The 24825-nt window shown below is 60.7% G+C and overlaps 4 protein-coding genes across 58 annotated transcripts in view; 2 read left to right on the plus strand and 2 right to left on the minus strand.

Moving 5' to 3' along the window:
• Positions 1 to 64: 64 nt before the first annotated feature.
• On the minus strand, positions 65 to 7088 carry LOC106993556 (uncharacterized). 2 transcript variants are annotated; one of them, XM_077966913.1, is made up of 3 exons: positions 6661 to 7088; positions 1600 to 1707; positions 65 to 297 (listed from the first exon to the last, which is right to left on the minus strand). In XM_077966913.1, the coding sequence occupies exons 1-3, from the start codon at positions 7086 to 7088 to the stop codon at positions 216 to 218; spliced, it is 618 nt and encodes a 205-aa protein (XP_077823039.1). In that variant the 3' UTR covers positions 65 to 215. The 2 variants fall into 2 exon arrangements, 1 of the variants encoding a protein (XP_077823039.1); XR_003723079.2 differs by lacking the exon at positions 1600 to 1707 and having other exon boundaries at positions 6661 to 6910.
• On the plus strand, positions 6663 to 13087 carry ENTPD8 (ectonucleoside triphosphate diphosphohydrolase 8). 2 transcript variants are annotated; one of them, XM_028834541.2, is made up of 10 exons: positions 6663 to 7236; positions 8754 to 8899; positions 8975 to 9092; positions 9673 to 9823; positions 9954 to 10113; positions 10231 to 10461; positions 11186 to 11449; positions 11638 to 11748; positions 12141 to 12275; positions 12362 to 13087. In XM_028834541.2, the coding sequence occupies exons 2-10, from the start codon at positions 8774 to 8776 to the stop codon at positions 12551 to 12553; spliced, it is 1488 nt and encodes a 495-aa protein (XP_028690374.2). In that variant the 5' UTR covers positions 6663 to 7236; positions 8754 to 8773; the 3' UTR covers positions 12554 to 13087. The 2 variants fall into 2 exon arrangements, with proteins under 2 accessions (XP_028690374.2, XP_077823027.1); XM_077966901.1 differs by lacking the exon at positions 11638 to 11748 and having other exon boundaries at positions 7096 to 7236.
• NOXA1 (NADPH oxidase activator 1) lies at positions 13040 to 24458 on the minus strand. Of its 4 annotated transcripts, none has more exons than XM_015116247.3 (14): positions 23901 to 24458; positions 21297 to 21379; positions 19247 to 19355; positions 18402 to 18536; positions 18035 to 18142; positions 16620 to 16679; positions 16380 to 16405; positions 16140 to 16245; positions 14411 to 14456; positions 14226 to 14284; positions 13888 to 14042; positions 13603 to 13717; positions 13382 to 13496; positions 13040 to 13227 (listed from the first exon to the last, which is right to left on the minus strand). In XM_015116247.3, the coding sequence occupies exons 1-14, from the start codon at positions 24075 to 24077 to the stop codon at positions 13091 to 13093; spliced, it is 1431 nt and encodes a 476-aa protein (XP_014971733.3). In that variant the 5' UTR covers positions 24078 to 24458; the 3' UTR covers positions 13040 to 13090. The 4 variants fall into 4 exon arrangements, with proteins under 4 accessions (XP_014971733.3, XP_077823028.1, XP_077823029.1 ...); XM_077966902.1 differs by having other exon boundaries at positions 13040 to 13248; XM_077966903.1 differs by lacking the exon at positions 16380 to 16405 and having other exon boundaries at positions 16600 to 16679.
• The window catches only part of EXD3 (exonuclease 3'-5' domain containing 3), a 117782-nt gene continuing 117391 nt past the window's right edge, over positions 24435 to 24825 (plus strand). For 38 of the 50 annotated variants that reach the window (XR_013405207.1, XR_013405208.1, XR_013405209.1 and 35 more), the window contains exon 1: positions 24435 to 24504. The gene's annotated coding sequence lies outside the window, so the exon portion shown is untranslated. Of the gene's footprint in view, positions 24591 to 24825 lie in introns of all 50 variants that reach the window. The other 12 variants (XM_077966815.1, XM_077966824.1, XM_077966806.1 and 9 more) reach the window with 1 other exon arrangement.

A 24825-nucleotide genomic window follows, 5' to 3' on the forward strand; every position in this document is an offset into this window, starting at 1 on the left:
GAGACAGGTTTTGGTGCCAATTTGAATGTATAAAGTTTTAGGTAAATACCAAATGCCTATAGACTTTCTGTTATTCAGTGGCCCATACTGTTTGAAAGTGACATATCATGAAATCATGGGGGGATTCGCGTCTCCTTTCTGCAGAGTTGATGAGACAAGTCGCCACTGCCTGGAATCTGCTGGTGCTGCCACGCAGGCCTCGAGGGTGGCGCTCCTCAAAGCAGGACGGCACGCGAGGTTGCCACGTGCCCACACACTGCACTGCTCCAAAGGCATGTCCATCCGTCACCTGCAGTCCTGAAAGGCACATCCATCCGTCACCTGAGCTCAGAGTCCCAGAACAGCCAGACACTCCCCCGTCCCTGCCCTAACAGGGACCCTGCAGTCCCAACCCATCTGGTGGCTGCTGTGGCCGCAGGCCTGTCCCACACAGTCCAGTCCGTAGGGTCTGCTGGAGCGAGTAAGGCCTGGGGGGTATTATATGTGGTCCACGAGGTTCCATTCCTCATGCCATAACCGCCGGGGGAAGTGAGAGGAGGAAGAGACATGGAAGCCAGCAGCCCCAGGAGCAGACGCAGACGCAGAAGTGCCAATGGGGAAGGAGGTGGCCCCACGCAGAGGCAGGCTGGGCCAGGCCGGGGGCTGGTGACCAGGGCAACCTCGGCTACTTTGCTGCACCTGCCCTCGCCTCCCTTGAAATACAAAAACAGCAGCAGCAGCCAGAAATAGTTGGGAAAGAAATAAGAAATATTGGCCATACATGGGAGCAATTAAAGTCCTTAAGATTTAAAGTGCTTTTATATATTGCTAAAGAAAATGACAGGCCGGGCGCGGTGGCTCAAGCCTGTAATCCCAGCACTTTGGGAGGCCGAGATGGGCGGATCACGAGGTCAGGAGATCGAGACCATCCTGGCTAACACGGTGAAACCCCGTCTCTACTAAAAAAAAAAATACAAAAAACTAACCGGGCGAGGTGGCTGGCGCCTGTAGTCCCAGCTACTCGGGAGGCTGAGGCAGGAGAATAGCGTAAACCCGGGAGGCGGAGCTTGCAGTGAGCTGAGATCCGGCCACTGCACTCCAGTCTGGGCGACAGAGCGAGACTCCGTCTCAAAAAAAAAAAAAAAAAAAGAAAATGACAAAAGCCAATAGGGAAAAGTGAGCAGAGATGTGGAGGGATCATTCACAGAGCAGGAAACTGGCCAGTAATTCCTGAAGAAAGTCCTCATCCCATCAGGAATCACGGAAAGGCCAATGAAAGCGACAAGGTAACCCCCTTTTTAATTTGAGGCAGGGTTTTGCTCTGTCACCCGGGCTGGGGCTCACTGCTGCCTTGACCTCCTGGGCTTAAGCGATTCTCCCATCCGCTCAGCCTCCCGAGTAGCTGGGACTACAGGCATCACCACGCCTGGCTAATTCTTTTATGTTTTGTAGAGACAGGGTCTCACTGTGTTGCCCAGGCTAGTCTCAAACTCCTGGCCTTAAGCAATCCTCCTGCCCCGGCCTGTTACAGCCTTTTTTTGAAGGTAATCTGGTAACAGCTCTTGAAGTATCGTGACTGATGAGTACACAAGCCATCCAGCCCCAGCAACCCCCTGGCACCTTTTCTGAGGGTGTCTACTGCCCTGCTGTGCCGTGCCTGCTGATCCGGGTACAGCCTGATCGCACGATGGCCTTCCCGGAAGGATCTGATGCTCGTGAGGCTTATTGCTAAGGAGGAAGATGCAACCAATCCAGCTGTTCCAAGTGACCGGGTCACGCCTCGCATGGGTGTGGAGTGTCGCCTGCCACCTGCCTGGACGCACTCTTGTGGCTACTCAGGAACGGCACGGGAGGAGGCCCCCGCCTGCCCCAGCGACCTGCCTACCCTGCTCTAGCCGGTCCCGCTCTCAAGTGCAGACGCCCAGGCCTGCACATCCACGCTCACGACACAACCCCAAGGAGCCCCCCAGGTGGCCCCGTGGCCGGACGTGCACCCCGCAGAGCGACCACCCTTGAGACCTGGGGTGTGGTCTGGGGGCTGTGTGGGGACCTCCTGCCGGGATGCGGGAGCTTCTAAGGGCAAGAATCACAGGTGTGACTCCTGTCTGTAAGGTAAAACCCCCGTGAGCAGGAATAAATACGGAGACATAATCGCAGTGCTGGAGGGAGCTGTGGCAGTCACACCTCTGCTGTTAGCATTGCCTCTGCGGGGGCAGGAGAGAGCAGACATACAACCTGACCCTGAAAGGGGCAAGATGGCCCCAGTGGCTCCCTGCCCCTGTCCCGGTGCCTGCCCGCAGGCGGGTCAGCTCCCCTTCCGCTGTGGAATCTCCTATGTCTCTGTGTGCTCTGTCAACCCTGCTTTCCGGCCTGAGGGCTGGGAAGGGAGGTCTGGGGAGCCCGGGAGCCGAGAAGTACCCGAAAACCACCCCCAACGCCCCCCAACCCTCAGGTGCGCCTGCGAAGTGTGTCTGTGTGTGTCTCACTCTAACTCACCCAGACAACTGACTTGAGTAGCCAACCTTGGTCATTCCCAGAACCACCACTGGGGGGCATACGTGCGGCTAGACCAGGGGGTGCCCCAAAATCTGTCTCTACAAAAAAATTAAAAAAAAGTAATGGGGCATGGTGGTGGTGCGGGCCTGTGGTGTCAGCTACTTGGGACGCTGAGGCAGGAGGATCACTTGAGCCCGAGAATTCAAGGCTACAGTGAGTTAAGATTATGCCACTGCACTGCATCCTGGGTGACAGAGCGAGACCTTGTCTCAAGAAAAAAAAATTTTTTTTTTTTTTTTGAGACGGAGTCTCGCTCTGTCGCCCAGGCTGGAGTGTACTGGCTGGATCTCAGCTCACTGCAAGCTCCGCCTCCTGGGTTCACGCCATTCTCCCACCTCAGCCTCCGGAGTAGCTGGGACTACAGCTGCCCGCCGCCTCGCCCGGCTAGTTTTTTGTATTTTTTAGTAGAGACGGGGTTTCAGCGGGTTAGCCAGGATGGTCTCAATCTCCTGACCTCGTGATCTGCCCGTCTCGGCCTCCCAAAGTGCTGGGATTACAGGCTTGAGCCACCGCGCCCGGCCAAGAAAAAAATTTTCAATGAGTAAAATTTTAAAAAACAACTTTGGGCCGGGCGCGGGAACCTCCACCTCCCGGGTTCAAGTAATTCTGCTGCTTCAGCCTCCCGAGTAGCTGGGATTACAGACGCCCGCCACCACGCTTGGCTAATTTTTCGTATTTTTAGTAGAGACGGGGGTTTCACCATGTTGACCAGGCTGGTCTTGAACTCCTGACCTCAGGTGATCCACGTGCCTTGGCCTCCCAAAGTGCTGGGATTACAGGTGTGAGCCACCATGCCCGGCCTGAAGATTTTAAAGTAGCTATTATAGTAGTGCCCAACTGAGCCATCGTCAGCACTTAAAATGTTAGAATAGAAAGTCTCAGCAAAGGCCGGGTGCGGTGACTCATGCCTGGAATCCTAGCACATTGGGAGGCCGAGGCGGATGGATTACTTGAGCACAGAAGTTTGAGAGAAGCTTGGGCAACATGGTGAAACCCCATTTCTACTAAAAGAAAACAAAAATCAGCCAGGCACGGTGGTGCATGCCCATGGTCCCAGTTCCTGGGGAGGCTAAGGAGGGAGGATCGCTTGAGCTTGGGAGGCTGAGGAGGGAGGATCGTTTGAGCCCAGGAGTTCACAGCTGCAGTGAGCCATGATCCTGCCACTGCACTCTAGCCTGGGTTACAGAGTGAGATGCTGTCTCAAAAAAAAATAAATAAATAAGAAGAAAAGAGGCCGGGCGCGGTGGCTCAAGCCTGTAATCCCAGCACTTTGGGAGGCCGAGACAGGCGGATCGCGAGGTCAGGAGATCAAGACCATCCTGGCTAACATGGTGAAACCCTGTCTCTACTAAAAATACAAAAAACTAGCCGGGCGAGGTGGCGGGCGCCTGTAGTCCCAGCTACTCGGGAGGCTGAGGCAGGAGAATGGCGTAAACCCTGGAGGCGGAGCTTGCAGTGAGCTGAGATTGTGCCACTGCACTCCAGCCTGGGGGACAGAGCGAGACTCCCTCTCAAAAAAAAAAAAAAAAAAAAAAAAAAAAAAGAAGAAAAGAGTCTCACCAAATAAATAGAACCATATGAAAATTTTAGAACCAAAAAACACAATAACCAAAATTGAGAAAACAAACAAACTTCATTGAGCAGACTCAGTAGCAGAATGGAGATGGCAAAGGGACGAGTCAGTAAATATGAAGACAGATCAGCAGAGATTATCCCATCTGAACAACAAAAAAAGATTAAAAGAATAAGTGGGCTGGGTGCGTTGGCTCACGCCTGTAATCCCAGTACTTGGAAAGGCAGAGGCAGGCGGATTACTTGATGTCAGGAATTCGAGACCAGCCTCGCCAACCTGCTGAAACCCCATCTCTACTAAAACTACAAAAATTACCCGGGCTTGGTGGTGGGCGCCTGTAATCCCAGCTACTTGGGAAGCCGAGGCAGGAGAATCGTTTGAACCCAAGAGGTGGAGGTTGCAGTGAGCTGAGATCGTGCCACTGCATTCCAGCCTGGGCCACAGAGTGAGACTTTGTTTCAAAAAAAAAAAAAAAAAATCTATATATCTATATATCTATATCTATATATAATGAATAAAATGAAAATACAGCATATCAAAAATTGAGAGAGCTAAACAGCGCTTAGAGGGAAATTTATAGCACAAATGTTTAGATTAGAAAAAAAGAAAGGTTCAAGTCAATAATGTAAACTTCTGCATTAAGAAACCAGATGAGGAGAAATATAAACTCAAATCAAGCAGAAGAAAGGAAATACAGTTAAGCACAGCATTAAAATAATTCAAAAACCAAAAAGAAAAAACAATGAAACAAAAAGCTGGTTCTTTGAAATGATGAATAAATTGGATAGACCTCTAGCTAGCAACACTGATGAGAGAGAAAGGACAAAATTACCAATATGAGGAATGGGAGGGTTATCACTACAGACCCTACAGACATTAAAAGGATAACCAGGAAGTACTATGAATAATTGTATTCACATAAATTTAGCAGCTTAGGTGAAATAGACCAATTCCTTGAAAGCCACAAACTACCAAAACTCATTAAACGGACAACTTGAACAATCCTATTAACTGTTAAAGAAACTGAATTTGTACTTTAAAACTTTTCTAAACAAGAAAGTACTGACTCAGATGGTTTTATAACCAAATTACACAAAATATTTAAAGAAGAAATTTAATACAAATTCTTCAAATCCCTTCCACAAAATAAAACAAGGACAACAGGCTGGGCGCCGTGGCTAACGCCTGTAATTCCAACACTTTGGGAGGCCAAGGTGGGCGGATCACAAGGTCAGGAGTTCGACACCATCCTGGCCAACATGGTGAAACCCCCATCTCTACTGAAAATACAAAAAATTAGCCAGACACGGTGGCAGGCGCCTGTAGTCCCAGCTAGTCGGGAGGCTGAGGCAGGAGAATCGCTTGAACCCGGGAGGCAGAGGTTGCAGTGAGCCAACACCACGCCATTGCACTCTAGCCTGGGGACAGAACAAGACTCCGTCTCAAAAAAAAAAAAAAAAAAAAAAAGGAAGGACAACTTCCCAGACTCATTTTATAAGCCCAGCATTATCCCCATACAGAAACCAGGACTGAAAAAGAAAACTACAAAACTTTGTTGAACACAACTGCAAAAATCCTCAACAAACACGTTTGATTGTCACTATCCATGGCAGCTATGTGGTATAAAGTTGCTGCAAACACTGGATTAGTGAATATGCTAAACTGTTGCTCCTAAGGGAAATGCAAAGTTACGTTCCTGCAAGCTTCTGGTCACGGTTTTGTCAAATGGTCAATATATTAATAAAACCTTCTTTTATGTGTGTTTTTTTTTGTTTGTTTTGTTTTTTTTGAGACGGAGTCTTGCTCTGTCACCCAGGCTGGAGTGCAGTGGCCGGATCTCAGCTCACTGCAAGCTCCGCCTCCCGGGTTCCCGCCATTCTCCTGCCTCAGCCTCCTGAGTAGTTGGGACTACAGGCGCCTGCCACCTCGCCCGGCAGTTTTTTGTATTTTTAGTAGAGACGGGGTTTCACCCTGTCAGCCAGGATGGTCTCGATCTCCTGACCTCGTGATCCGCCCGTCTCGGCCTCCCAAAGTGCTGAGATTACAGGCTTGAGCCACCGCGCCCGGCCTATGTGTATTTGTGTTTAAGGACACCTTACTTAATATGTATCGTGTCACTAACATTGAACTCATGGCCAACAGCACTAACTCTTGCACGAATGAAGCTTATCCAACGTGTGTTTTCTCTGTAAGGTGCATTTCAGCCTCCTTGCGTTTCTGCACTATGCTGAGAGGCCATTATGAACAGTGAAATCACCAAGAAAAAGCACAAAAATGCACAAACATGACACCAGATATGCTACCAGAAAAGGGAGTCCTGATTGAGACCCCAAGAGGTCTTGGATCTCACACAGAAAGGAATTCATCTCCCCCCACCCTATTCCCCGCCCCCAACACCCCCAGCCCCAGCCCGCCCCGCCCTGCGCCCTCCCCTGCGCCCGACCCCGCCCCGGCCCTGCCCCAGCCCGACCCCGACTGGGTCCATCTTCGGCCCCGCCCCAGCCCCACCCAGCCCCGGCCCCGACCCCCTCAGAGGCCGGGCCCCGACCTACCCTGGGCAGCGGCCCCGGGACCCCCGGCGAGCGGGAAGGGCGCAGTGGCTGCAAGTGGGAAACGACCGACGCCGCGGGGTGCAGGCGCCTCCGCCCCCGCCCGGGGCCCGGACCTTCGGGGTCACCTGACTCCGACCTGCCCGGGCCGGGCGGCGCGGGGGGCAAAGTCCGGGCCGGGGCCCTGAGCGCGGCTGCAGGCGGTGCGGGGCGGGGTCCCGGAGTTCTGTCCCTCGCAGCTCCAGGCTTCTGCTCAGCTTCCCTCTCCTGCCTCCCACCCCGCGGCGGCTGGGCGACCCTGGGCGCCGGGACGGACCCGCGGGTGGGGGATGCGGGGAGACCCTGGGCGGCGGACCCGAGGGTGGAGGGGGCGGGGCGACCTTGGGCGCTGACCTCAGTCTGCGGGCCCTGGAGCCAGGTGCACAGCGCATCGCTGGAGGGTGTCACCGCCCCGCCCCTCCCACCCCAGCTGTCCTGGACCCAGGGGCAGGGAGAGGCTGGACGCCGGGTGCGCCGGACACAGACACGCCTGAGCACAGCTTCCTTCTTGCTGCTCAGGGAAGTGGACAGCCAGCCCAGGTGAGGGGCCAAGGGGCTGTCCTGGGGGTCTGCCCTGGTCTGGGGGACTGTCCTGGTCTGGGGGGATGCCCTGGTCTGGGGGGCTGTCCTGGTCTTGGGGACTGTTCTGTCTTAGGGGGTGTCCTGGTCTGGGGGGCTGCCCTGGTCTGGGGGGCTGACCTGGTCTGGGGGACTGTTCTGTCTGTGGGGGTGTCCTGGTCTGGGGGACTGTCCTCATCTAGGGGGCTGTTCTGATCTGGGGGGCTGTTCTGGTCTGGGGGTTTTTTGAGTGTGGGGGAGGTTGCCCCATCCTCTTTGCCTTCCTGGAGGCTCAGGTCTGGGGGTCTCAGGTGGCTACATCAGAATGTGGAGTCCCTGTGTTCCTGGCCCCTGTCACCTGTTTGTCCCTAGGAGGTGGACTGTGGCCTGGGTGCCAGTTGGGGACACAGGCTGGGCCCTGTCTGGACTGGACCGGCCACTTGTCCTCTCTGGGCCTTTGTCATCTATCCTCCTTAAAATGGGCTTGTATCCCCCCGACATACAGAATTGCATGAGGACCCCACAGCGTGTCCCACTTTCCATGTGCCCAGGAGCCCGAGGTCAGGACCAGGGCAGCACCCACGCCTGCCACTCCGTGTGGGTGCAACATGTCCCGGGGGAACACGACAGGACACAGTCACGTGGGGCTCGGGTGCCAGGACCTTGGTGGCAGTTTCTGGCTTTGACCACTCCTTTGGGCAGTGGTACCTGTGTGAAGTGGGGCTATATGTGGCACAGGATAGGCCTGGGGTAGTTTGAGAGCTGAGATGCCTTGCTGGGCATCCAGGCAGAGGAGGAGGTGGACACCTGGGCCACAGGGCTAGAGAAGCCCAGGCCCCTCAGGTGGCATTCCTGGGTCCACCTCCCTCCCAGGGGCCATCTGGCGCCAGTTAAGAAGGTGCAGAGTCAGATTAGAGAAGCCTAGAGCTGGATTTCCAGAGAAACCGATGTCGTTAAGAAGCCTCACTTCTTCCTAGGATGACTGGCCTCACCCTGGGTTCACCCGCCACCCCTTGGCAACAGTCCCCAGGCAGCCCCCTCAGGGCTCCAGAGAGAAACCTCACCCTGGGAGAGCCTGGGGTGGGGGCCGCAGAGAGGAGGCAGAGCCCTGGGCCCCCAGTGCAGGCTGGAGCTGCCCCTGGGGAGGCTGGCACGGGACAGGCAGGACCAAAGGGTGGGGACACAGGGTGACCCCATCACATGGTGAGGGCAGCTCCGCCAGTCCCATCCAAGGGGATCCGAGGGGGCTACTTGGATCCTGCTGAGGCCATGTCCCCCGATGAGGCCCCTGCTGTCCCCCCAACCCCTCCCACAGGGCCCTCTGATGCCCGTGGCACCCCCGGCAGGTGTGGCTCCCAGGGAGTGGTCCTTGGCCACGGGAGGCTGTCTGAGCCCCGGGGATGCCTCTAAGGCCAGTGGCTCTCCAGGGGTCCGTCTCCAGGGAGACGGGGGCGGGGACACCGAGTGCAGCCTGGGTGCCCACGGCCGTCCCCCCACAGGAACCAGGACCACCTGAGCCATGGGGCTGTCCCGGAAGGAGCAGGTCTTCTTGGCCATACTGGGGGCCTCGGGGGTCTCGGGCCTCACTGCACTCATTCTCCTCCTGGTGGAGGCCACCAGCGTGCTCCTGCCCACGGACATCAAGGTGCGTCCCCGCCGGCAGGGGAGGCCGGGCGCGGTCCACAGGTATTGCCTCCCACTTATCCCACTGTCTCCCCAGTTTGGCATCGTGTTTGATGCGGGCTCCTCCCACACGTCCCTCTTCCTGTATCAGTGGCCGGCGGACAAGGAGAATGGCACTGGTGTGGTCAGCCAGGCCCTGGCCTGCCAGGTGGAAGGTTAGTGGGCAGTTCTGCAGCCCGGTGCTGGGATCTGCCTGTTGTTGCCTGGCTGGGATTTCCCAGATGCACGGAAAGGGTCTGGAGAGGTTCAGTGACGGCCGAGGTCCCAGTGAGCAGTCAGATTCTCATGGCCTGGCCTGGGTCTGCCCAGCGTCTGCTGCGTTCGGCCCTGACCCTCTCTGGCCCCTGGTGCTCCCCACCCTGGCACCATGTGGTGCTGGCGGCCGAAGCTGGTAGCCACAGGGGTCCTGCACTCCAGGATCTTGAGAGGGGAAAACAGGAGGCCCCAAATTTGTTTCCTGTGGGCTCTGGTAACAAATTACCACAAGTTGGGGACTTAAAACAATAGCACCTTATTTCTCAGCATTCTAGAAGTCTGAAAACAAGGTCTGGACAGGGCCGCACCCTCCAGAGGCTCCGGGTTAGGGTCCTTCCTGCTTCCTCTAGCCTGAGCGCTCCACGCAGCCCTTGGCTGGTGGCCACACCGGGGGTCAGGAGGTGGCCACGTCTTTGGGAGCTGCCTTTCAGCCCAGCCAGCCTGTGGGGTCTGGAGCTCTGTCCCCGGCTGCTGTTCCAGGGCCTGGAATCTCCTCCTACACTTCTGACCCTGCACAGGCTGGTGAGAGCCTGCGGGGCTGCCTGGAGGAGGCGCTGGTGCTGATCCCAGAGGCCCAGCATCGGAAAACACCCATGTTCCTGGGGGCCACGGCTGGCATGAGGTTGCTCAGGTGAGGCGGGCATGGCCTTGGCACCCACAGGGCATGGCTGCAGAAACCATGGTCTCAACCAGCGTGGCAGGCAGGGTGGGGCCGGGCCCAGGCTTCCAGCCAGCTCCAGTCCCTGGTCCTCTGTGCCCAGGCAGAAGAACAGCTCTCAGGCCCGGGACATCTTCGCAGCAGTCACCCAGGTCCTGGGCCGGTCTCCCGTGGACTTTTGGGGTGCCGAGCTCCTGGCGGGGCAGGATGAAGGTGCCTTTGGTTGGATCACTGTCAACTACGGCTTGGGGACGCTGGTCAAGGTGCGACAGGCAGCCCGAGGGCGGGGGCTGGTCTGCGAGGGGCCGGTGTCTGGGGCTGGCTGACCAGGGCGGGGTCCGGGTGGCTGCTCCGAGCTGAGTGGCCCCTTCTGTGCCCAGTACTCCTTCACTGGAGAATGGATCCAGCCTCCGGAGGAGACGCTGGTGGGCGCCCTGGACATGGGGGGAGCCTCCACCCAGATCACCTTCGTGCCTGGGGGCCCTATCTTGGACAAGAGCACCCAGGCCGATTTTCGCCTCTACGGCTCCAACTACAGCGTCTACACTCACAGCTACCTCTGCTTCGGGCGGGACCAGATGCTGAGCAGGCTCCTTGTGGGTCTGGTGCAGGTCAGCGGGCCCTGGGGAGGGTGCACGGGGCTGTGGGAACAGGGCTATGGGCACGGGGCTGGCGTGGGTCATCCAGCCATCGGGAGGGCGCACAGGGCTATGGGCGCGGGGCTGGCGTGGGTCATCCAGCCATCGGGAGGGCGCACAGGGCTATGGGCGCGGGACTGGCGTGGGTCATCGGGCCATCGGGAGGGCGCACAGGGCTATGGGCGCGGGGCTGGCGTGGGTCATCCGGCCATTGGGAGGGCGCACAGGGCTATGGGTGCGGGGCTGGCGTGGGTCATCGGGCCCCGGGGAGGGCGCACAGGGCTATGGGTGCGGGGCTGGCGTGGGTCATCGGGCCCCGGGGAGGGCGCACAGGGCTATGGGCGCGGGGCTGGCGTGGGTCATCGGGCCATCGGGAGGGCGCACAGGGCTATGGGCGCGGGGCTGGCGTGGGTCATCAGGCCATCGGGAGGGCGCACAGGGCTATGGGCGCGGGGCTGGCGTGGGTCATCGGGCCCCGGGGAGGGTGCACAGGGCTATGGGTGCGGGGCTGGCGTGGGTCATCGGGCCCCGGGGAGGGTGCACAGGGCTATGGGCGCGGGGCTGGCGTGGGTCATCGGGCCATCGGGAGGGCGCACAGGGCTATGGGCGCGGGGCTGGCGTGGGTCATCCAGCCCCGGGGAGGGTGCACAGGGCTGCGGGTGTGGGGCTGGTGCTCAGGCCTTCCTGCCCTCTGCAGAGCCACCCAGCTGCCCTGATCCGTCACCCATGCTACCTCAGCGGCTACCAGACCACACTGGCCCTAGCCCCACTGTACGAGTCACCCTGTGTCCACACCACACCCCCCCCGAGCCTCCCCCAGAACCTCACAGTTGAAGGGACAGGCAACCCTGGGGCCTGCGTCTCAGCCATCCGGGAACTTTTCAACTTCTCCAGCTGCCAGGGCCGGGAGGACTGTGCCTTCGACGGCATCTACCAGCCCCCGCTGCAGGGCAAGTTCTACGTGAGCTCCCACGCCGCCCCCCGCCCCAAAGGGGTCCCGGCTTCCTTGTGGGGCCCCAGGTGCCTGTCTGACTGCAGCAGGCCCAGGAGGGGCCCAGGCTGGCTCTTGGAGGCTCTGGGAGCCCGGGTGGGGTGGGGATCTGACCCAGCGTAGCCACAGCGAAGCACAGCCGCCTCCTTCTCGCCCAGGCCTTCTCCAACTTCTACTACACCTTCCACTTCCTGAACCTCACCTCCGGGCAGCCCCTGAGCACGGTCAACGCCACCATCTGGGAGTTTTGCCAGAGGCCCTGGAAACTGGTGGGTGGGCCCCGGTTTCCCCAGCTGCAGTGAGGGTCCCTGAGGGGGCAGGGCTGCCCCGTGCAGGATGCTGGCGCCTCATTCTGGGCAGCGCAGCGGGCAGCGCGGCAGGCAGGGCCAGGGGAGGCACGGGCAGAGGACAGCTCTAGGCCGTGCCGCTCCAGGTAGGAGGCTGTGACCGCAGCTGCAGCTGGGCCCAGCCTCTGGCCCGCCAAGAGGGGGCTGCAGCCCGCACCATTTAACCGGTCAGCGGGGCCAGGGAGGGGCTCTCGACCACTGCCCAGCACCCTCTTGTTGTCTGGGTGTCAGGTTGGCCAGGGCAGATGGGGCAGTCCCCCCATGACTGAGGATCGGGGGGTCCTCACCTGGTACCTTGGCCTCCTGGGCCCCAGGTGGAGGCCAGCTACCCTGGGCAGGACCGCTGGCTGCGAGACTACTGTGCCTCAGGCCTGTACATCCTCACCCTCCTGCATGAGGGCTACAGGTTCAGTGAGGAGACCTGGCCCAGCCTCGAGTTCCGAAAGCAGGTCAGGTGACTGCCTCCCCTGGGCACGGGCGGGTCGTGGCCCTGGGGTAGCTGCCCCGCAGCCCTGAGCAGCCGTGTGTCCTGCAGGCGGGAGGTGTGGACATTGGCTGGACACTGGGCTACATGCTGAACCTGACCGGGATGATCCCAGCCGACGCACCGGCTCAGTTGTGGGCAGTGAGCTACGGCGTCTGGGTGGCCAAAGTGGTGTTCATGGTGCTGACCCTGGTGGCGGTGGTGGGGGCCGCCTTGGTCCAGCTCTTCTGGTTGCAAGACTAGTGGGAGGCGGAGGTGGGCCCCCACAGAGCCCACAGGCAGCTGCGTCCCGGATGCTGGAGCCTTCCTGAGCCCTGAGCACTGTGGGACCTTGCTCTGTGGCTCTGCCCAAGGTCAGGTGACAGCCACCTCCAGGGCACCCTCGGGGTGGTGCTGTCCACAGAGGCTGCGTGGCCTCCCCTCCCGGCGTCCCTGGACCCCGCCCCCTCCCACACTGGGCTTCCAGGGCCCTTGGTGCCTTTCTGCACACAGGCCACCAGGACTCATGGTGTCTCCAAGCTGTGTGACTGCAGGGCCACCTACTGCCTGCAAAGGGGGCAAGACCACAGAGGCATAGGGTCCTGCTCCTGACAGGGCCTCAGGAAGGGTAGAGAGGGGCAGAGGGGAGGGAGCTGCCTTGCCTGGACCCCCGCTCTGCCTGATGCTGCAGGAGTCCAGACCCGGGGGCTTCTCCTGGGCCAGCCCAGCCTCCCACACCCGCTTGGAGGGTTACACCGCAGTGAGCATGGTTTTTATTAAAACATCATGTACACAGCATTGCTAGGGCTGATCTCCCTGCTGGGATCGGGGCAGGCAGCCGGGGGCTCCTGACATCCGAGGGCCGGCGGGGACCACGAAGCACTTGGGGAAGATGCCGATGCGGCCGTCACAGTGGCCCTCCAGCCATGCCTCGTCCACTGCAAGGGGGACGTTGGGCTCTGCAGGGCGCTACCCAGACATGGCACCCAGACGCCTCTGGGTGCCACGTCTGCTCACGGCACAGGCCAAGCTGTAAGCCCCGCACACCCCGGGCATCCCGGTGCTGCCTGGGAAGGGCCATGCCCACCCTACCTTCACACAGGACGTCCACCGTGTCCCCCTGTCGGAAACCCAGGTCCTCTGGCCCCTGGGCTGAGTAGCCGTACTGGGCCACCACCTGGTAGAGGACTGGCCGGCCCCCAGCTCCCTGTGGCAGGAGAGTGGGCTGCAGGTCGGGCCGGGCACTGGGAGGAGGGTCCTCCACCACCCCTCAGGGTGCCCCTGCCTCTGCCCCTGCCCTGCCCTCGGCTCACCCTGCACTGCAGCTGCAGCCCCCTGGGGCCAGCAGCCGCGTCCAGCCAGGCCCTCTGCAGCGACTCCTCCTCGGGGATGGGGACCCACTGCCTGTCCTCACCTGGGGCTTGGTAACTGCAAAGAGGTTCCTCAGAGGGGGCCTCCAGGGTGGGGCCTGCGGGGAGGACGGTGACCTCTGCCACCCCCTCTTCCAGCAGCTGCCTCAGTCGGGGCGGTGCCCGGCGCAGAGTCCACCCCCACCCCCGCCCAGGTCCGCCGCAGCCCGCAGGGGCTTTCTGGCCCACCTGAGTTGCCCAAGCTGGGCCTGGTGAGGGAGGGCCTGGCCCAGCAGTGCCCGCAGGCTGGACAAGTCGGCTCCTCTTCTCGCCCTCAGGGCCACGGTGAAGGTGCACTGCACGGTGACAGTCACCAGGGGCTCGGAGCCCCCCGCACCTGCTCCCTGCGGCCAGGCAGGAGGGGGAGGGATGGCCACTGAGGCCCTGGGTTTGGTCAGGGCCGTCTCTAGCCCGAGGGGTGTGGGCAGAGACTGGGCAGGTGAGGGGGGCTTGCAAGCCTTGATTCTGAGGGATGGGGTTTGGCCTCCCTCAGGTGACTGACAGGTGAAGGGTCCGGAGCCTCTTACCCCAGCACCCGCGGGGTCCTCACAGGGGTCGGGGCCAGGCGCCCCCGTTGCTGGCGGTCCTGCAGGACAGAGCAAGGACTGACACAGCCACTCCCACCAAAGCGGGCCCTGTGGGTGGAGCCGGCAGCTGTGCGCCAGCAGCTTCCTCCCTCACCCGGGGACCCCACTGCTGAGGACCCCCATACCTGGGGGGAGAGGAGCCTGTTTGCCAACTTGCTCCACCTGGGGCCTCTGCAAGAGAAGCACAGGCTGGGTGGGCCGGGGTGGTCAGGTGCCGGAGGCCAGTACCGTCCTAGCAGAACCCACGGCAAGGGTGTGGCCTGTGTGCCCGGCCAGTGCCCGGCCAGCGCCCAGCAGGTAGCCTGCCCACAGTCAGCTGCCTTAGGATGGGGCTGGGTCCCTGCAGGCCTAGAGGCTGCCTGTCACCAGGAGGGAGCACCACGTCCCCCCAGGCCCACCGAGGTGGCAGCTCAAGGTGGGTGGGCTCCCCAGTGACCCCAGGAAGCTGAGGACCCAGTCCCTGGCCCCCGGCCTCTGTGTGGGCTGGACGTTAACCGTGTGCCCTGAGTTGGGCACCAAGGAGGGGACGAGTTCACCGCCTGCAAGTCACAAAGTCACAGCCTGGCGCTGGCTGGACCCTGAGGGTCAGGTGGTGGTGGTGGTGGTCGTGTTTGAGATGGAATCTCGCTGTCGCCCAGGCTGGAGTGCCGTGGCGCGATCTCAGCTCACTGCAAGCTTCGCCTCCTGGATTCACGCCATTCTCCTGCCTCAGCCTCCTGAGTAGCTGGGACTACAGGCTCCCACCACCACGCCCGGCTAATTTTTTGTATTTTTAGTAGAGACGGGGTTTCCCCGTGTTAGCCAGGCTGGTCTCGATCTCCTGACCTCGTGATCGCCCGCTTCAGCCTCCCAAACTGCTGGGATTACAGCGTGAGCCACCGCACCTGGCCTTTTCTTTCCTTTTTTTTTTGAGATAGGGTCTTGCTCTGTCGCCCAGGCCGGAGTGGAGTGGCACTGTCATGGCTCACTGCAGCCTCCACCTCCCAAGCTCAAGCGATCCTCCCACCTCAGCCTCCCACAGTGTTGGGATTACAGACATGAGCCAGTGTGCCCGGCCTCAGTTGTAACTTACTAGATTTATCAGATGGTTGAAGTTGCCTTAGGTTAGGAAGGATGAGGGCTTAAACGCCCATCGTGGGAACTGGGTGAATGGTTCCAGACTCAGAGGGAATTGAATGAAGCAGAGCTTGGAGGGCGCCCTTGCCTCTAGGATGCCACAGTTAAACTGGAAGTGGGCATCCATAAAGAGAGAGTGCCGGGGCTGCTTCCTGACCACATCCTCAGATGCGCCCAGCGTGAAATGGAGGTGCCTTCTCTGGGCCTCCTGGAGTCCTGCAGCAGAGCCCCCGCCCATGGCTGCCACCCTGGGAGCAGCTGGGTTCCTGCCTTCCTCCGCCTCTCCCTAGGTGCCAGGGGCGTCCGGGAGGACTGGGGAGATGGAGTCGCTGCTGGGCCCCCATGTGGGGGCGGGAGCCTCGGGGCCCCTCCAGAGCTGTCCTGCCTCCTGCCTGTCCCCAGCTGGATCACTCCTGGTCACTCCCACCCCAGTGGGAGGGGAGGGGCCATGGCCAGCCTGAGGTGGTCCTGGGGGCTGAGGGCCTGCAGGGCTACCTGGATGTCTCCACTGGACACCACCTCTTTCCTGCCCTGATGGCCGGCACCCTCTCGCCTTGGGCACAGCCAGGCACTCTCCCATCTGGCTGGGCTGGGCCAGGACCGTGGGTGAGCCTGGCCCCATCTACCCCGCAGTGAGCTGCTCCCTCCACCCTCGTGTTGGTTTCACTGTGGTCCCCGGTCCACAGAGGCAGCAGAAGCACCAACCCCCAGCAGGGGAAGAGGCCCAGGCCCACGAACCTGCTCCTGGTAGGCGGTCGACGTGCAGCGGTCAGCACCGACCTCCGTCTCTGCATCGAGGGGGCCCTGGTGGGTGCCAGCTCTTGGGGAGTCCATGACTGGGGACCTGGGAAGAGGAGGGAGGCTCTCAGGCCCGGCCCATCTGAGTGCCCTCCTGTGCCCGGCCCGAATGGCCCCGTGGGGAGGGCCTGTGCCCGCAGGAAAGGGACGTGCTCGCAGGGCCCAGCCGGCCCCTCCTACCTGGCATCGAGGTTCGCTCCCAGTCCCTGTGGATACAAAGCAACAGCCTCGCTCTGGTAAAGGGTCGGGGGCTGAACTTTGAAGAGTGGCCTCCCCAGGTCTCACACAGGGACGGGACGGCCGCCCCACACTCCCGTCAGAGGAACTTTGTGGCCCCAGGAGGGCTCCAAGCTTGTGCAGGGTTTTCTTTCCCACAAAGCTGGGTGAGGCCAGGCGGGGCCTGAGGGGCCGCAAACCCACCTGTGGCTGCTGAGGGCGGACACCCCACCGCTGGTCATCGGGGATGGCAGAGGCCACCACCTGGCAGGGACAGTGGGGGCTCCGGGTCAGGGACCAGTGGCCCGGCGGGCTCTGCTCCCTGCAGCCCGCCCCACCGCACCCCGCAGCTCTAAGTCCCCGGGGGCTGGGCAACAGCTGCCCACGCCCAGCCCTCGTCTGCCACCATGGAGGGAAATGTCTGATGGAAGGAAACATCTGCTGCAATATTAACTTACTTTTAGCACAACTTTTTTTTTTTTTTTTTTGAGATGGAGTCTCGCTCTGTCGCCCAGGCTGGAGTGCAGTGGCTGGATCTCAGCTCACTGCAAGCTCCACCTCCCGGGTTCACGCCATTCTCCTGCCTCAGCCTCCCGAGTAGCTGGGACTACAGGCACCCGCCACCTCGCCCGGCATTTTTTTGTATTTTTTAGTAGAGACGGGGTTTCACCGTGTTAGCCAGGATGGTCTCGATCTCCTGACCTCGTGATCCACCCGTCTCGGCCTCCCAAAGTGCTAGGATTACAGGCGTGAGCCACCGCGCCTGGCCTTTAGCACAACTTTAAAAACATTTTTGTTTCTTATAAACAGCCCTCTACTGTGATATGCGGACTCTAAGTTGATGCACTAACACAGCTCAGAGCCCGGTTTCGCCCCCCTAAGGCCTCCCACGCTGGGCAGCTGCACTGGGCCACACAGGGGTTGGCCCCCCACCACCCCAGCAGTGCAGGTAACCGAGGGGGCGTGGTCAGTCAGGGGGCGTGGTCAGTCGATGGGGGCGTGGTCACTCAGGGGCGTGGCCAGCCAAGGGTGACCCAGTGTTCGCCCACCAGGAGTTCTTCTCCACGTTTCACTCCCAGCCTTTGGGGGTGAGCAGCTCCCTATTCCTGTGACCTTAGGGGTGCTGCCTGACCCTGACCCAAGTATGGGCGTAACGTGGCCCAGACCGTCGGACTGCAGCCCCTGCCCGCGCAAGACCTTGCTATCTGTGGCAGGCACACAGGGACCCCCTCTGGGACCTCGCTATCTGTGGCACGGACACAGGGAGACACAAAGGCACGAAGGGACGCAGAGAGACGCAGGGACTCCGGGAGGCTGCAAGGCTGTGGCTGTGGCCGTGGCCCGGGCTGGGCGGGGGGGGGCACCCGCAGGTTCCTTGTTGGGAGAGCTGGAGCCCCCTCCTATGCAGCTGGCTCTAGTGGGCTCTGCCTCCAAGGTGACAGCCCCATTTGGGGCACTGGCCCCCTGCCCTGGGCGCCAGTTTGAGGATGGCTGTGGGCCCACTCTCTACCCTCCTGGCCTTTACAGTGGCCTGGACTGCACACACCCCCTTCCCTGGGAACACAGTTCGAGGGCTCAGCACCGGCTGCAATGCCCCAGGACGCCACCCCCATCTTTACCTTGGCCTTGCCCAGGAAATCCACGGGCTCCAGGTGCTCCAGATGTCGCCGGTGGGGCCGGAAGACCTCGCCCCTGGGAACCTGCCGTGGCGGCAGCGAGCCCCGTCTCTGGAGGGGGTGGGCATCCAGCAGATGCAGATGGGGTGACCAACCAGGCCTGCAGCTGCAAAGCCCCTGCACCTTGGAGCAGCAGGGGCCACTTGGGCCCCCCACCCCCTTCCCACAGGCCACAGGAAGCCCCCGCCTGGCACTCGAAACTGGGCACTAGGGCCATCTCCCTCCAGAAGCTTCTTCATCTCGTGAAATTGGTCTTGAGGGGCTGTGGTAGGCACCAGCCCAAAACCATGACCGGGTTGGCACTCCTCACCTGCAGTTGGTCTAGGGCTGAGTCCAGGCCATTCAGGGACCCCTCCGGCCACTTGGACATGGCCTCCCTTAGGCTGCCGGCCGCCTCTGTCCAGAGCCCCAGCTGGCACTGTGCCGACGCCACATTGTATAGCACCTGGGAGTGGGGCCAAGGTGATGGCAGGGCCTGATCCCCCACCCAGACTCTCCCCCGTTCCCCCACCCAGCCCCTCCCCCAGTACCCCCACCCAGCTCCTCCCCAATCCCCCCCACTGGACTCCTCTCCCAATCCTCCCACCTGGCCCCTCCCCTGGTCCCCCCACCCAGCCCCTGCCCCAGTTCCCCTACCCGGCTCCTCCCCTGCACCATTCTGTGTCCTGGGCTGGAGGCCCCCACCTGACTTTAACCCTGGCTGCAGACCCACACTGGGGGGCTTTCCCTTCCAACTTTCCGTCCTAAGACAATGCTATTCCCAGAAGGCTTCAGGGTGGTGCGTTACCGGGGTCTGGTGGGGGGACCCTCTCAGTGCCCCTCCCTTGGTGCCAACACGTTCCAGGCAGCCAGGAAAGGGTTGGGGGCACAGTGGAGGGTGGGCACAACCCTCTGCCTGCTCCCTGCCCACCCAGCGGCCTTTCGCCTCTGCCCTCCTGGGTGGAGCCACCCCTGGTGGCCTGAGACAGCACAAAATGGTCCCTCCACCTCCACTGCCACCAGAACCTCCTGCGGGTCAAGGAGTGGCCAGGGGATTCCACGGCACCAAGAGCTTCGGGCAGAGGCGCTCCCCAGTCCACAGGGCCCTCCTGTGATGGCACCGCTGCCCATGGACACCCCACAGCCAGCAGCAGAGTGAGCCCTGCCCGGCCTCACCTCCCAGGCTTGCAGCTTGAACCGCAGGCCCAGCTGGGTGTAGTCGATGGCAGGGTGGCCCCTCAGCTGTGCCAGGGCCAGCCGGAAGTCAGACAGAGCCTCCTGGAACCTGTGGGCAGCCGGGGTCCCCTCAGCGGCGCAGGGCGGAGACGGGGCTGGGGCCGAGCAGTTTTCACATCCAGCCCCGCTCCAGCGCCCCCCAACACCTGGTTCCAAGGAGACCTGAAGGAGGGCAGTGCGGTGCCTGTCTCCACACTCAGGTCTGGGTACGTGGGCGAGGGGTCCATGCACATGTATGCTGAGTGGGTGTGGGGGTCACCGTGTGCTGGGGCTCCAGCATTTTCCCAGGTCAGATTCAGCTTCCTGGACCCCTGCCTGCCCCCAAGCCTCTCTTCTGAACTGTGCAGAGCGCCCTGGTTATTTCCCTCCCTCTTCGCAGGCCCCCCCACCCCAAGGGGGCAACCTCTCCAAACTCTGAGCCTCCTTCCAAGCCTTGCTGGAGCTCCCCAGTGCCTGCCGGAAACGCTTCTCCTTCTGGCGGGCTTCCCGTGCCCATTTGAAGGAGAGGCTGCCCCCAGAGGGGTCTGGGTGGTCATCCAGAAAGGCAGAGTCCCACAGCCATCATCCCGAATGCTGGCTCCTCAGTCAAGGAAGAGATGGCTTTTTCGTTCATCTGCGCTTCTGAAAGGCAAAATAGCTCGAGATCCTGGCTCTCTAGGTGACTGCATACGTGGTGGACCCTGAAGCCTTTGATGGATCTTGTTAGAAGACGGGTTGTTTGTCTTGGTGTTTTGATGACCAGCGATAAAACCAGGTGCACACAATTACTATCCAGAGTCTACGCACGTACGTCTTCCCCCTTCTGACCTAGCTCCTCACGAGCACTGTCATCTGCTCGTAGCTGTCACACCCGTGAGCCTGTCACTAGAGTGCATGAATTTGTGCTTGAAAAAATATGTAGGCCGGGCGCGGTGGCTCACGCCTGTAATCCCAGCACTTTGGGAGGCCGAGGCGGGCGGATCACAAGGTCAGGAGATCGAGACCACGGTGAAACCCCGTCTCTACTAAAAATACAAAAAAAAGTTAGCCGGGCGCGGTTGTGGGCGCCTGTAGTCCCAGCTACTCGGGAGGCTGAGGCAGGAGAATGGCGTGAACCCAGGAGGCGGAGCTTGCAGTGAGCCGAGATCGCGCCACTGCACTCCAGCCTGGGCGACAGAGCGAGACTCCGTCTCAAAAAAAAAAAAAAAAAAAAAAAAAAAAAAGAAAAAATATGTATGTTGGCAGAGTGCGGTGGCTCATGCCTGTAATCCCAGCACTTTGGGAGGCCGAGGCGGGCGGATTACGAGGTCAGGAGATCGAGACCATCCTGGCTAACACGGTGAAACCCCGTCTCTACTAAAAAAGTACAAAAAATTAGCCGGGCGAGGTGGTGCCTGCCTGTAATCCCAGCTACCCGGGAGGCTGAGGCAGGAGAATCGCTTGAACCCAGGAGGCGGAGCTTACAGTGAGCCGAGATCCCGCCACTGCACTCCAGCCTGGGCGACAGAGTGAGACTCTGCCTCAAAATAATTTTTAAAAAGTAAATAAATATCTTTTACAGAATTTTATTTTTTCTAGAATTATACTTTTTGGGATTTTAGACTTCAGGGGTTTTGACATTCAGGACTGCAAGGCTCTCGGGACTGTGATCCACTTCCCCACAGAGCCTGCCCTCCTGGGATGGGGCCTTTGAGCATCAGGCAGAGAGGCCGAGGCAGGGCCTGGCCTGCAGTCCCGATGGTCTCCCTTCCCTCATTCCTCCTTTAGGAAGGGACATGGTGCAGAGGGCCCAGGTTAGCAGTGAGGACCCGACCACCTGTGTTCAAGGGTGGTGGTCAGCAGAGGTGAGGGCCACAGTCTCTGCCCAGGTTTCCCTGGAGCCAGGAACCACGGAGGAGGGAGTGGGCAAGAGGAGGGAGCAGGTGGAGACGGAGGAGGGGGGAGTGCAGGAGTGGACTCTGCAGGGAGACAAAGGGCCGTCAGAGAAGGAACAAGGCACCCCTGTACTCACCTCGCCAGCTGGAAGTTGGCCACTCCTCGCTGGAAGAAGCCAACCGCCATGCAGGTGTCCTTGGTCACGGCTTGGTCAAATGCCTGGGGACAAAAATGCCCATGGGATGCCAAGGTCCGTAACCTGGTCACACAGCATCACAGATACGGTGTGATCGGTGCCAGGGCCACAGAATCCCATCGGCCCCTCCTGCTCCTGTCCAGGGACCTTTGGAGGCTCCTGCCTGGGCAGGGCTGTTACCACTCAGGCCGCCACAGCCCACCCAACCCCAACCCGTCCGGGGTGCAAAGCCCACTGAGGTGCTGCTAAAACCGATTTGTTTACCGTGAGCACAAGGACAGAGGCTGGAAAAAAGTGTTCCAGTGTGTTAATAATAGTTACCTCAGGGGGTGGGGTTATATGAGACTTTTGTCTTTTAAAAATCTTTTTTTTTTTTTTTTTTGAGACAGGGTCTTGCTCTGTCACCCAGGCTGGAGTGCAGCGGCTCGATCTCGGCTCACGGCTGCCTCCACCTCTGGGTTCAAGAGATTCTCGAACTCCTGACCTCAGGCGACCTTGGCTGTCACAATACTGGAGATGAGATAACACAGCCCAGATCCCAGAGTCACCAGTTAAAGACCTGCATTACAGGCCGGGCATGTTAGCCCACACCTGTAATCCTAGCACTTTGGGAGGCCGAGGCAGGCGGATCACGAGGTCAGGAGTTCGAGACCAGCCTGGCCAACATGGTGAAACCCTGTCTCTACCAAAAATACAAAAATGAGCTGGGCATGGCGGTACGCGCTTGTAGTCCCAGCTATTCGAGAGGCTGAGGCAGCAGACTCGCTTAAACCAGGGAGGCGGATGTTGCAATGAGCTGAGATCATGCCACTGCACTCCAGCCTGTAAGACAGAGCAAGATTCTGTCTCAAAACATAAAATAAAAATCCTTTTTGGATAGTTCATGCAAATGACTAGAAATCTACTAGAATCAGAAAGAACAACACACATGTCCTCATGGGTTTATCTGTGTGTAAAGCACAGCTCTTCCTTAAACCAGACTCAGAAAGACATAGAATGTTCTGAACAGGGACTGTGGCCATCAGTTAAGTGTGTGTGACAGGAAGGGTGCTATGGTCTCTCTTTCACAAATCTGGCTGAGCGGGGTCTTGTCGCTGAACCGAGTTCACACAGGTGTGAAGTGTGGCGGCTGAGCACAGGCACGCAGCCCTGATGTGGGGTGGCTGCTCAGGGCCAGCAGAACCCACTTATCTTCCCCAAAAGTCACGCAAGGCTCCTACCAAGAGACAGCAGTTCCAGCAACACCTGCACCCTGGCCTGCCCCTCAGATGATCGGTTTTATGAATCACAGCTGTTCCATCCTCTTTCCTAAGTTCCTATATTCCTAATACCATATGCTGTGATTAGTTGTATTGACTTTCACTGTGTCCTGTCTCTGTAGTGAAACCAGGCATGTGAGCACAGGGTGACTGGGTTAGCCCCGAACATAGGATTTGTTGCTGAACCACCTGGTGTCTAATGATTACATTCCCTTTCTTGGATAACATTTTAAAATGAAATCATTGTGGGTAGGGCAACGTGGCTCACGTTTGTAATCCCACCAACTTTGGGAGGCCGAGGAGGGTAGATCACCTGAGGTCAGGAGTTCAAGACCAGCCTCACCAACATGGTGAAACCCGTCTCTACTAAAAATACAAAATCAGCCGGGCAGGGTGGTGGGCGCCTGTAATCCCAGCTCCTCAGGAGGCTGAGGCAGAATTGCTTGAACTCCAGAGGCAGAGGTTGCAGTGAGCCGAGATGGCACCACTGCACTCCAGTCAGCCTGGGCGACAGAACAAGACTCCATCTTTGAAACAAACAAAAAAATGAAATCATTGTGGAGGTGACTGTAAATTTGTATGCAGCTTTAAGACACAAGAGAGGGGGGGTCTCATGCACTTTGCCCAGTCTCCTCCAAGGGGGATATTTTGTGAGTCAGGGGCGTGGAGACCCTCTCACAGAGCAAAGTTCCCTCTCCTTTTCATCGCTGCTGTCACCAAGCCTTCAATAACCGTGGGCACCTGCCTGCTTCTGCAGGGTGCTTGGGACTGAGCGTGGGGGCAGCGCTGGTGTTTGGAATGCGCAGGTACAGGCGGCCTCAGAACGGGGGCGGGCGCAGGAAGGGCAGCGGACTCCGTGCAGGGCCTTGGCCGCTGCACCCGGGCACCCTGGACTCCTGGCTGTTTTGGGGAGTGGGCTGCGTTCAGCCCTCCTGGCTGAGGGCTCAGAGGAGGAGACTGACCCTGTCTCCTGGCCATGACCACAGGTGCAACGCTTTCCCCTTGGTGCAGGGCGGCCCCTCGGGCCTGACCCAGCCCAGCAGCTTCCCCCTTCCCGGTGTGAGTCACCCTCGGGCCCGGGCCTCTGCCAGTAACCGCCGCGCCCCCCAGCCCGGCCTCGCTCAGCTCAGGTGCGGCCCCCACTGCTCGGCTCCCACCTGCAGGGGCGTTCGCTGGGTCGGGGGCGGCAGGGCGACCCCGTAACCGTCGGGGAGGGGCGCAGAGCCCTCCCCAGGGGCTCGAGGCGGAGGCATCGTCCGCACCGGCCTCCCCACGCCCCGCTCACCCGCAGCGCGGCCTCGGCGTCCCCGGCCAGCAGGTGCACGCAGCCCGCGTTGAAGCACAGCCTGGCGGGCGGCGCCGGGACGCCCGAGAACAGGTGCAAGGCGCGGGCCCAGTCCCCGCGATCTACGGCCTGCGCGCCCAGGTGCCAGGCGCGCACCAGGTCCCCCAGAGAGGCCATGGCGGCCCGTGGCGGCTCGAGGAGGAGCTGGGATCCCACGGAGGGTCCGGGACCGGGTCCGGGTCCGGGTCCAGGAGGCGGCGCGGGGCTGCGGGGCCTGGGAGGCGGGCAGAGGAGCGGCAGCCGCGCGCCAGGTGCAACCCCGCTGCCCCACGGCGCCCCCTGGCGGCAGGCGCCCGCTCCTCCCCGATAGGGCCCCGCCCCGCCCGGGACCTCCTGACCCCGCCCCCGCCTGAGACGACCACGCCCACCTCCCGTTCAGGCCCCGCCCCGGCCGGACTTCCGCCTGCAGCTTTGTGCGCCCGGCTTCCCAGCCCCTCCCGCGCTGGCCTCGGTGCGCCGGATAAAGCCCTCCGGGCCAGCTGCTGCGGTAGGGCCAAGGTTCCGCGCCGGGCGTGGACGGTGTGGGGCGGCCCCGGCCCTGCAGGTGAGCGACCCCGGGCCGCGCGGGCCAGGTGGGCGGCCTGGGCGCGGAGGGCAGAGCGGGGCCGGGCCCAGTGCGCGCGTCCTGAGGTGAGGGCCGCAGCTAAGAGTGAGCCGGGGCCGGGCCGCCGGCTCTCCCGGGGTGGGGAAACTGAGGCCCCGATGGGGCGGGGAAAGCGCGTTCTCCTGCAGGGCCCCGCTCCGGAGGCCGCCGGGCAGCCGGACGCCGCGGGACGCTGAGCCGATCCCGCCGCCCTGTCCCGCGGGGCCTGCCCTCCTCCGCGCCTTCCGAGCGCGGACGTCACGGGACCCGGAGGCCCTTTGC

The sequence above is a fragment of the Macaca mulatta genome, chromosome 15 (genome assembly GCF_049350105.2).
Source record: "Macaca mulatta isolate MMU2019108-1 chromosome 15, T2T-MMU8v2.0, whole genome shotgun sequence".
Lineage (NCBI taxonomy): Eukaryota > Metazoa > Chordata > Mammalia > Primates > Cercopithecidae > Macaca > Macaca mulatta.